This window comes from Natrix helvetica (assembly GCF_964273705.1).
Source record: "Natrix helvetica genome assembly, chromosome: 1".
Classification (NCBI taxonomy): domain Eukaryota; kingdom Metazoa; phylum Chordata; class Lepidosauria; order Squamata; family Natricidae; genus Natrix; species Natrix helvetica.
In genome coordinates this window covers 234,044,085-234,055,748 of record NC_138548.1, presented here as the reverse complement: position 1 = coordinate 234,055,748, position 11,664 = coordinate 234,044,085, and the positions used below count along the sequence as shown (strand labels likewise).

General features: G+C 38.4%; 1 protein-coding gene across 3 annotated transcripts in view; it reads right to left on the bottom strand.

Annotated features, from left to right (window-relative positions):
• Positions 1 to 5,751: 5,751 nt before the first annotated feature.
• Positions 5,752 to 11,664, bottom strand: part of LOC309399135 (ABC-type organic anion transporter ABCA8-like) — a 106,831-nt gene continuing 100,918 nt past the window's right edge. For 2 of the 3 annotated variants that reach the window (XM_081966656.1, XM_081966658.1), the window contains 4 exons: positions 10,514 to 10,654; positions 9,123 to 9,202; positions 7,348 to 7,403; positions 5,771 to 5,907 (listed from right to left, as the gene is read on the bottom strand). In XM_081966656.1, coding sequence (XP_081822782.1) covers positions 5,809 to 5,907; positions 7,348 to 7,403; positions 9,123 to 9,202; positions 10,514 to 10,654 — 376 coding nt within the window. In that variant the 3' untranslated portion in view covers positions 5,771 to 5,808. Of the gene's footprint in view, positions 5,908 to 7,347; positions 7,404 to 9,114; positions 9,203 to 10,513; positions 10,655 to 11,664 lie in introns of all 3 variants that reach the window. The other variant, XM_081966657.1, reaches the window with a different exon arrangement.

Sequence of the window (11,664 nt, the reverse complement as noted above, 5' to 3'; positions counted from 1 at the left end):
CTTTGATACTAGCCAATAAGATGAAATTTTCAGAAGACCTGATGTACATTTCCAAGTATTGTTTATGTTACGTACAGACGTACGTCACACAGATTTGCATGCTACCGCTGTTTGGTTCGCCAAGTGGCAGGAAATTTAAACTGCTGTCATTGGCCGGCTGGTCTGTCAGAGCTCAATAAATAGAGCGCTCCAGCAGCCTGCCCGCAGTTCGTATTGCAACAGCTAGGGAAATAAAAGGTGCTGAAAGTTATTAAGCCTGGAGTCTTTTCTTCCCACGCTGATCTAAAACTGGCAACGAGGATGGGATCACACACATCGCCTGCACCAGCAATCCTCGACCCACACTCGACCCACACGAGGAGTGGCACACCTACATGGGAAGGCGCAAGGATTCCAGGAGTTTCCATCCTAGGAGTCCAGAGAGACGGCAGGCCTGACCGCACCGGCCGAGGCCATAGGAACAATTGAACCGCGCAGGTCCAGTAGGAACTCTAAATGCCCCGCCTACTTGCAGGATTACGTGAGTTACGTCGGCCACGGATTGGACAATGCTCAGTCTAGGAGTGGAGGGGTGTTACATACAGAAGTACATTGCACAGATTTGCATGCTATTGCTGATTGTTTCGCCAAGCAGCAGGAAAGTTAAACTGCAGTCATTGGCCGGCTCAATAAATAGAGAGCTCCGGCAGCCTGCCCGCAGATTGTATTGCAGAGCTAGGGAAATAAAAGGTGCTGAAAGTTTCTTATCCTGGAGTCTTTTCTTCCCGTGCTGATCTAACAGTTTATCACCATTCTCTTGGTAATACTGAATGGAGAGATTTATAAAGAACAACAGACTTGGAAAGCACCTGCTCAAGCGTGAGACTCTATAATATTATGGACACATTTCTTCTTAAAAGCCTTCAGTGATGGTATACCCACCTCTGAAGGCACCCAATTCCTCTGATTAATTGTTCTCACTGTCAGGAAATTTCTTCTTATTTCTAGGTTGGATCTGTCTGATAAGTTTCCATCTCACAGATCCGTCTCACAGTCACTTCCAGTTCAGCGAAGCACAACCTATTCTATACCTGTGCATTTGGGTTTTTTCTTGCCTGAGGGTAAAATCTTACTGTACTCTCCATTAAATTGCATTTTTGGTGAGAAATGATCTTCTACAGTGGCATTCATAATGATTTTTTCAAAATGCACTAAAGCTTGAAGAATACATCTCTGCTTATAATGATAAAGATTATTCTTTTTGAACATTAAAGTATATTGTCAAGCAAATATTTCCAATCCATTATAAATGAAAACACATTTGAAAGGCATTTTCAAAGCAGTTAGTTAATAGATGTCTTACCATTTTTCTCTTCTCTTTTAATTAAATCATTCTGCTTTAATTTTTTCCCCTTGGACCTTATTGCAGTATTTCGAAACTTTCACAGATCCTTCACAAAGAACCAGTTCTAATTTAACTGGAATGCATTGTTTTCATTCTCTGTTTTTCTGGTTACAGAACTTCCCTTCTCCTTCACTCATCATTTCTCCCTTTAACGATGTTTCTTGCAAGAAAAGGAAGCATTTGATTTTGGAGATACTCCCTCCCTCCCTCCCCTAAACAAAGGACTGGGAAGTTCAAGCGAGGTATGCGCTGCAGCCTCGGCCACCGCTCCAACAGCTCTGGGGCAGAATGGGTGGGACCAGCCAGTGGTGTGATTAGCTGGTTCTCAGAACTGCACAAAATAGTAAGAACTGGTTTGCTCGAACTGCTCAGAACCTGGTGAAGCTCACCTCTGTAGCGAAATTTAGATCAGAGTTCAGGTAAATGCAAAATGCAACTAGATGACTCAAGTTGTTTTAGCAAGACTCCATCAATTGAAGAACTCTTAAATATCTCAGTCCTTTGTAATTCTCCACCCAAGGCTTCCCATACTCCGGTGGGCATTCTCACCAGGTTGACTCAAGGTTGACTCAGCCTTCCATCCTTCCGAAGCCAGTAAAATGGGGACCCAGACTGTTGCGCACAATATGCTGACTCTGTAAACCACTTAGAGAGGCCTATAAAGCACTGTGAAGCGATATATAAGTCTAAGTGCTGTTGCTATTGCTATTCTCTTCTTGCCATCTCTCATAGAAATGTACTCTCAAGCAACACCAACTTGGCCTGGACTTTTACAGAAAAAAAGGGGAGAGATCAAATGCAAGAATGAAATGAATCAGATGGCTTAGACAGCCCAATTGTCCTTAATGCTGCTATCAAATATGTACTAACCTTTAACATCTGTCCATCTTTATCTGACTAACAAAACACGGAGCTTACTTTTCTGGTCAACCCACCTGCTAAGGTTCTTTATTATTTTTTAAAATGACTTTGGAGTTCTACAGCACAAGCTATTCTAAAAACAAAGTAGAAATGACAATGCTTGATCTATTTCTTATACTCCAACTGCAAACAAACACATAAAGAAAATAAATAGCATGGTACTGTAATAGTGGATCCTATCAGGAAGCAATAGAATATCTTGTGGTAGGGATTTCATGATGAAAAGGATATTTTTGCTTATACCAATTCGTGGCTATAAAAGCAGCATCCAGTATTATCTCTTTAATATCTCCATACATTTCCAGGCATTTTTTTTCCCATGGTCGGGTTGGCCACAGGGCTTCCTCCTGAGGAGAGTAGCCAAGAGAGCAGCAGCATTTTCTTCTGTTACAACTGTACTTACATTTCAAAGGTAACAAGAGAAAAGAAGGAATCACTCAAAGAAATTAAGGATTGGAAAAAAATGAAGGCAGAGGGAACGGGTTGAGAAAAAGGAAACCAATAACGTTGTGGTTTGATGGACTTCATTGTCAACTCCCATACCAGAAAGTACCTGTCAACTCTGAATCTAATCTGGCTGAAGCCATTTTTTTCCTTTTTCCTTTGCCACTTCATAGTTGCCGAACATTCTGGGGGGAGGGAGAGAATAAATGGGACGTTTCACAGACATAACAAAGAGCTTTCCCATGGGGACCAAGGTCATCCCCACAGGTGTCATTTGAATGAAAAGAGGAGTGACTAAGGAGCCTGCCAACTACTTTAATTTTAAGTCTTGATATAATCATTGTGTCAATCCCAAAGGAAATGGGGAAAAAAAGAATCACATAACTGAAAATCAGTGGTTTTACTGTTGTATTTTGGCAATATGATGTGGAGTTGCACTCAGGACTGCAAAATAAGGGGTCTGGGGGTTGCATGTTTCCCATAGGCTTCCCACAACCAGCTTAACACATTTAATAAATCACAATGGGTGCTATTTAATATGCTTCTTCTCTTCTCTTCCCCTCCCCTCACTACCGTATCTATGGAGAAAAAGAAATATTGTCACTAAAGCGAATGAACAAATAAAAGCACTTATTGACCCCCATGTGCAGTTTTCCTCTATTAAGGCATCAAGAAAGAATCCCTACATTTATGCTTATCTAACTATGTGATTGTGACATCTGGGGAGAGAAATATTTACTCTTTTAATTATGTTATAACCACAGGAAACTTTTAGAGTTGGTTTTCACCAAGCCGTGCCGATATGATGTATCCAATGGACATGTTCTTTGAGGACCCTTCCTACCTCGAATTTCTGATTTCTTTGCATGCGTTACTCGGAACCTTGACAGTACCATTATGAAATCAAGACTCACATAGATTTAAATAAGGAGTTTTAATGTGTGCATTGGGTAGACTATAGAATCTTAGAAACCACAATAAGAACCTCCAGCCTTTTTTATAAGTCATAGTTGCATATGTGAAGTTAAGTCGAAGAATTATATTTAATTCATTGTTCATTATGTGACGTTAAGACTTTAGGTTCTAATATGCATCACTTTATACTTATATAATTTTATCATCGGATTTCTCCTAGTTTAAATATACAGTAAACATGGATTAATTTTCAACACTTTCCATTTTAATTATAATCATTGACCAGAATTAGTGGTTATGTCATAAGAGGTCCTCTTTGCTTCAGCCTCAAATAAATTGTTTGATTCCATTTAAATCCTGGTAGGTATTGAAATTAATTATTGGTTAAGATACCCTTAATGTTTAATTCATTAAACATTAACATTATTAGCTAACCATATCTTTAAAATACCAAGTAAGTTCCATGATGGCTATTTCCAGCCACAGTCAAGAATAAAACTACCAAATAATATTCCCATATTTCAATTTAGGGAAGAGACAGCAAAGAATTGATAACCATGGCAGACTTCTGTTGATCTGTTATTTCTCCAGACTAGACAATGGCGGAAGTAATCATTTTCACATAAACTCTGCATGTGACAAATCCTGAGTCTTGTATTATAATTCAAGATAAAAATATTTAGACTTTTAGTAGATCAGGGAAGAGGCAAATCAAGCAAATGAAACCAGGATGGCTTCAAAAGTCCAATAAACCCTAAAGCTAAATAAGCAAAAAGTAAACAGCCATTTAGTTGATGCCAGAGATATTATCACAATACAAGACAATACTCACTTAAATCTGGGGTTTAAACAAATATTCTCCATGTACTGACATGCTACTAAGAATTTAAAAACCTATTCTACAGTAAATTGTTAATTCCAAGAGAGTAAATTAAGAAATAATACTTCTCATATAACCCAGTAAATTAACATATGAAATAGAAAACATTCTTTCAATCTGTAATTTTCAGTTCTCGGAAATCCACAGCAATCAAAAAAAGAACACAAGCAATTAATCATTCAGAAACTGGTTCTGAATAAAGCTGTAGTAAATCCCAATAGTATCTTAGTGTTATTTAATCTTTACATAACAGCTGTTTCTCATGTGATGTTTGATAATACTTTACAAAACAGTTCACTATCGCAACTACTTCAGACTTAATTCTGGAACCAGACGCAGTAGAAAGATGAAGAGGCTTGTGGCTGTGCAGAGTTGGGATTTTTGGGAGGAGATGTCCTTAGAGTACAGCAAATGGTTACCGTAATTGTTAAGGGTGTTTTTTTTCCACCAAGGAGAAAAAAGAATGAAAAAAATGTGTGATTCATATAAGAAAATAATTTGATTGGCTTTGAGCTTCTTTCATTTTCAGTAGGGGTTGAGAAGTGTTACTTCTTTTCTGGCTCAGGCCCTGACATATATTAATCCCAAAATCATTTCTGATGAAGAAAATAAACAAAGTTTATTTTCTTCTATTTCTCAGTATTGCTGAGATGAAGAAGGGGCATCCCTCCGCTCAAAAAATCCATTTTTCCCCTCTGCACTGTTGATATTTCTGTGTTCAGTTTTTCACAGTTGCACGTTTAAAAATGTAGGACAAAGGAGAGAAAGATGCTTAGATATTTAGAATGCAGCAATTTATTTGCCATATAAACTTTTGGGTATACTGTATATATCATATTTATTGGAATTAAGGCATTTATATATTTTAATCTGAAAAATATATCATCTGTACTTATTTAGGAAAGCAGATATATCTATATATTTGAAAGTATTATGTATACTTTAATTTACACCCACAACAAAAAGGTGAAATTTATGTTCCTGAAACATGAAACAATGCAGAAAAAGTCATTTCCTTCTTGGTTGCAATTTTCCTCAATGGTAAATTCTCTAGATATGGCTAGCATAATACAATAGTAGAGTTGGAAGGGACCTTGGAGGTCTTCTAGTCCAACCCCCTGCCTGGGTTAGTCACAATGCATTTTCCTTAAAGACTTCCATTCTAAGCAGCAGATTATAATTATCTAGAGAATATTCGCTCTTCTAGGTCAAGGAATTGGTGCTTATGTCAATATTCTTCTTTTTTAAAAAATGCGTTGATGACTTAGAGATCACCCTCCTGAAGTTTCTTCCAATCAAAAGTTGTATTCGGAGCCAAATCAAAATAATCTCGCTCTTGCTCTTTGCAAAGTTCTAGGAAAACCTACATAAAGCAGACAAAGTTTAATAGGTTAAGTCAATGATGGTTGAATGGTGTAAGAGATAACATTTGCCTAATACTTATCTTTCCTAGGAGAAGATTAGTTACAATTCCCTTTTTAAAAGAAGGATCTTTTGGATGAAGAATCCTTGAGGGATTTCTGATTGGCCATTGATTGTACTCTGTCCAAGTAGTGTCTTTGCTATATTGTACCCTTCCTGTTTTTATGGAAGCACTGCCATCCCTTCTTTGCTTTTTGTGGGAAAAGGCAAGATGATCTTTTGAGTGGAAGTGTTCAACTCCACTGCATTTCGTGCCTAAGGTATCAAAATGCAGTTGGTTTATTTCATTTTGTGTTGTGTTGGGCTTTGCCAAATATATACTTCTCATGTTCTATGTTCCAACTATTATTTCTGTCTTTTTGACACCAGCAACTAGATGTAATGTTGCTGCATCATCAACATTGTTAGTGCTCTGAAATATTTTCAGCTCTTTCTCACTACCACCCAACCACCAGAGCGCGGAGGCAACAAATATTGCAGGTCCCGTCCCCTAACGAGATACGTCTGGCGGGAGCTAGAAGGACATTATTCCTCCAAAAAGTAGACTGGCCCCCACTCTGACACTCTTTCAGAAAGCACTGAAGACTTGCTTCTGCTAGCAGGCCTGGGGAACCCAGAATGGGATGGAGGTCATTAAATGGCTGGTTTCAGAGGTGGGTTGCTGCCGGTTCGGCCCAGATTGGCCGAACCGGTAGTAGCAGTGGGGGAAGGCTCCGCCCACCTGCCCGGATGCTTCTGCGCATGTAAAGAATGTTCTCTGCATGAGCAGAAACATTGCACGCTCATGGCAGTGCACCCAAATCAGTAGTAAAAAAATTGGCAATCGACCTCTGGAGTGTATGTTGTCAGCAAGGTGGGAGGATGGGGGTTATTATTTTATTAGTTTTATTATTTATTATTATTTCTTTTATATTGTGTTTTTATCTCCTGTTAATCTCCTTGAGTCGCTGTGAATGAGTAGATGGCAATATAATTTTAAATAAATAAATAAACCAAGGGGACTGTCATCCAACATTATTCCATCAGTCAGTTTATCTCATCTATCCACATGGTTTTCTTGATAAAATACATGAGTGATTTCCCATTGCCTTCTCCTAAGCAGTATAATTATGTGCTTCCTAGCATCTTCCTAGTTCACTATGGCCAGATACAGGAGACTGCTTTGAATGACCTTCATGCCTTGAGTGACTCTATGGAGAATATAGGGGCACTATGGAGGGACCCTACAGAGAACATATATTCTTCCTGTCCATTGCAAGTGTTCTTCCCTTGGACTCCTCCCAGGAACACTCTTCTGCCATGGTAAGGCTGCGATATCTGAGTGGGGGGGAGAGAATCCCCACAAATTCTATCAGATAAGTATATTATATAAAGAGATTACCTGTTCCAAAGTGTTCAACGAAAAGCTGTACTCCTCAAGATGGAACAGTTCTTTCGCTATGTAAAGAGGGGAAAGGAGGCTTGGTTAGGCTTTGCATGGAACATTTTTCCTTGTCTTCTGTGCATAGCATATTCATTCCCTACTCAATACCCATATAGCCACAATAGTCACTAGTAACGACAATCAGGTTAAGGATTACAGCTGTGCAGACTTTGAAATTAATTCAGAAGTCTGCTTTGGACCTCAACTATGAACATCCAACTCTGTGCTACTCATTAAAGCAGCCTGGCTTCTTAAGCCTGAAAATATGCTGTGTCTGATAAAACATTAATCAACATTAATGAGTCGATTCTTTAAAACAGCAGCATCCTTTTTCAGAATTGTCCAGCCCACTGAAAATAATGGGTTGTTTTAAAGCATTGCAGGGAGCTGCTATTCCTTGTAAGGCTCAGTTTTGAAAACATTTCGAAAGACTAGTGGTGCTTTAAAATATGGTTGGGTTGTTGTAGCGTTACTTTGCAATGCTTCATTTCTCTGTCTATTCATTTGTCTTAAACATAATGATAACATAAACATAATCGAGAAATCTATTATGAAGGTAAGTTCCAAATAAAATGAACTGTAAGAGTGTATGATTCCCCTCAGAGTAGAGGGTATTCCCCAAAATGAACTGCATAGTAGAGACCACATCATAGGCAAAATAGCCTAAGATGTCAACAGGGAATGATAAAACATCATGTCAATAAGGAGTGGAACTGGGAGTTTATAGCTGGGTTTACCGCAGCAATAAGGACAGAACGCCCATATAGAGAGATTCAGTTTCCTAAAAGTTCCAGTTTCAGATCTCTAAAAGGTGACCCTTCTATTAATGGCAATCTGCACTGTTTATTCACCTGACTTGCTTCAAATGATTTTTGAAAACATGCTGAAGGGCTGAATTTCTGAAATAAGCTCTGCCATGGAGATCTACTGCTATCATTCCTTTGGGCTAAAACCAGAAATTTCCAGATTTATTCTCCCTGACTAAAATTACCATGTGGGATGGAGGGAACTTTGGGTTATAATGGAAACTTGCACCTGGTTTTCTTAATCCTACAGAGGCTCTAAGCTGAAAAAAATTGAAAGGCGCTGCAGTGAACAAAATATTTCAGCTGACATCGGAGTATTAGCCATACACATTTTACTCAGTTTGCTGCTGTCCTCAAGAAAGCCACACGTAGTTCAACATTTGTACTTTTTCTGGCACGTGGACTCTGAGTCATTTATTTCTCTCAGAGTTACTTTGGAAGTCCAAAGGGGGACAGGTTTCCATTGAGTAAACCTTACAAGAAGGTGGGAGGTTTCATAGGTAAGGAGAAACTTTGATCATGAATGGTGAACTTAGATCTGCAGTTCTGGGCTGCTTCGTAAGTACTTACAAGTCATTCTCAAGTTATAACCATTTGTTTAGTGACCACTTGAAGTTACAATGGCATTGGGAAAAAAAGGTGACTTATGAATGTTTTTCACACTTCTCACCATTGCAGCATTCTCAAACGTCACATGATGGAAATTCAGAAAATTGACAACTGACATGTATTTATGATGATTGCAAATAAAGAAATACATTCAAATTCCACACTTTGATAGATGTCCAGAGATGCTAAAGATTTTTTTTAAAATAAATCTGAGAAAACACATTATTTTTCCTTCAGTGTTCATGCAACATAAGGAGCAGATAATGCCATCTAATGAGAAGTTTATGTTTTCACATTTCATAATACTTACAGACATACCTTTTTCTAACATGGAAAAAGCTTTAGAGAGAGGCAGTGCATTTTCCATTGGAATCTTGTAGACCAACAAAGTGGATATCCTAAAAATAGGTGAAACCATAAATATCCAAAAGAGAGGAAAAATAATAATAACACCATCTCCAGGACTGCTGGTTCCATCTTGAGTCAGCCCATTCAAACTGATCACCCCCCTGCAAAATTATTGGTGGTTCCCCCATGGGATTGAGGCTATTCAAAAGTATGTTGGCCTCAATATTATGGAATATCCTGCTCCTGGAAATCAGTCTAGTACTTTCAGTGATAACAGGGAAATATCACACTGGAGGGGGTTGATTAATTAAGACCCAATCGCACATCCCCCCCCCTCAAATCTGGCTGCTTTCTTCTCCATCTTGAAACTACTTTGAATGTACTTTCATTTTATCCCTGATGTTTTTAATGCTTTGATGCTATAAGATGCCAAGAGTGGCTCCAAAACAAGACAGCAGCAAATTAGTTGAATAAAAAATAAAAATTTAAACTTTCTAGAAGGCAACCATACAATAATAAACAGTAACAAGAGCCACGGTAGCGCAGTGGTTAGAATGTAGTACTGCAGGCCACTTCTGCTGATTACTGGCTGATAGCAGTTTGGCAGTTCAAATCTCACCAGTCTCAAGGTTGACTCAGCCTTCCATCCTTCCGAGGTGGGTAAAATGAGAACCCAGGTTGTTGGGGGCAATACGATGACTCTGTAAAACCGCTTAGAGAGGGCTGTAAAGCACTGTGAAGTGGTATATAAGTCTAAGTGCAATAATCCATACCACTGATAATTCTGACCAACAAAACTATTGGGCAGAGCAACCCAATTTGTATATATAGAAACTTTAAAAATAAAGGTGCAATTTGTCCAGGGAGGAGTAACAAAGATTTTATTTATTTGTATCTCACCTTTTTTATTTTAACAAATAGCTCAAGGTGATGAACATAACCAACATACCTTCCTCCACCTATTTTTCCCAAAAACAACAATCCTGGGTTGGGCTGAGAATGAGTGTCTGGCCGAAAGTCACCCAGCTAGCTTTCATGCCTAAGGCTGGACTAGAACTCACAGTCTTCCACTTTCTAGCCTAAAGAAGACCAAACTGGCTCTGCACATTACATACATCTCCATCTGTGCCACAGTATGGTGATTAATTTTGAGAAGCAACTGAATCTAACAGGCAAAACATGTAGCATAACCATCTGGATCAAAGATATGACTTTCTCCTCAGAAGCAAAATCTTCCTAATAGGAGATTAAATTTTAAAAAGTTACTTTCTTCTTCAGTTAAGCCATCTGAAAAGAACAAGGATTCCCATTTCAAACAATTTTAAGCATTCAGTCACATTGTAGATAAATGTTGCTGTTACCTTTCTTGACGAGCTGCTTGTGGGAACATTTTTAGAATCTGAGTATTCACAAGATCTCCTTGTTCTACCCCTTTTACTTTTATTTGCAGCAAATAATTTTTTCCAAATTTGCTTTTCAGGTACTGGATTGAACCCAGGCACCTGCAAATAAATAAATAAATCAGCATACAATGAATGGCATCAAATTGTTATTGGGTGGCACTATTCTAATCCGGCATGGATTAGAATGCTGATTTTAAAGGACACCAGTCCATTGAGCCTCCAATAGCATTGCAATGTTCATGTAGAGAGGAGAAAGGATTAAGTGCATGGGAGTACATGTAGCATGGTACCTTGTATTCTTCTGTAAGCACTGATAATATTACCTATTTCAGTAATGAAATATCTGCAAGAAAACAACAAAGCTCATAGAGCATCAAGAACCCTACAGGTCAAACCTGAACTACAAATATTCCCTTCTATCAAATCTTCTGTAATTTGAACTGTCAGTCAACAATTGCAACTGTAGAGAGGCTGGGAGAGATGCCCTTAAGTCATACCATAATTTCCATTGCATTCTCACGTGCCTCAACCCATGTTATATCTGATATTTGGAATATTGCTGTGTTTTGATTGTGTTTTTCCCTTATCCTTTCAATCCAATTCACATCTAAGAACTCTGTTTGGACTGATGTGGACTGAATAAGATTGACAGTTTGCCTTGCAAATTTACCGGAAGCTCCTAGATAACTTATGGTTTGCTGAAAGCTGACAGGCTGGGGTTCACTCATCATACTAAAACTAGTAAGACCATTCTGAAGTCCCCCATTATTATGCGGAAATGAGAATTAAGAATGTCAAGATGGAACTGCATCAATGGACTGCATCAATGGAACTGCATCTTCATGGAGGGAAGTATGCAGTGGAGTAGCCCAAGGCTCTGTTTTGGGCCCAGTACGCTTCAACATCTTCACCAATGATTTGGATGAGGGAATAAATGGGGAACTCCTAGAAAAGGAAAAAAATGTCAAAAAGATTTATGATGGATAGGGAATCAGTGGAAAGGTGAAGTTTGTCAGATATAGAGCTGATTTTTGCGTTCCAGCAAGATCGTCCCAGTTTGAAAGTAGATTGTTAAGATTTTTTTATTTATTTTTATTTTTTTTATTTCA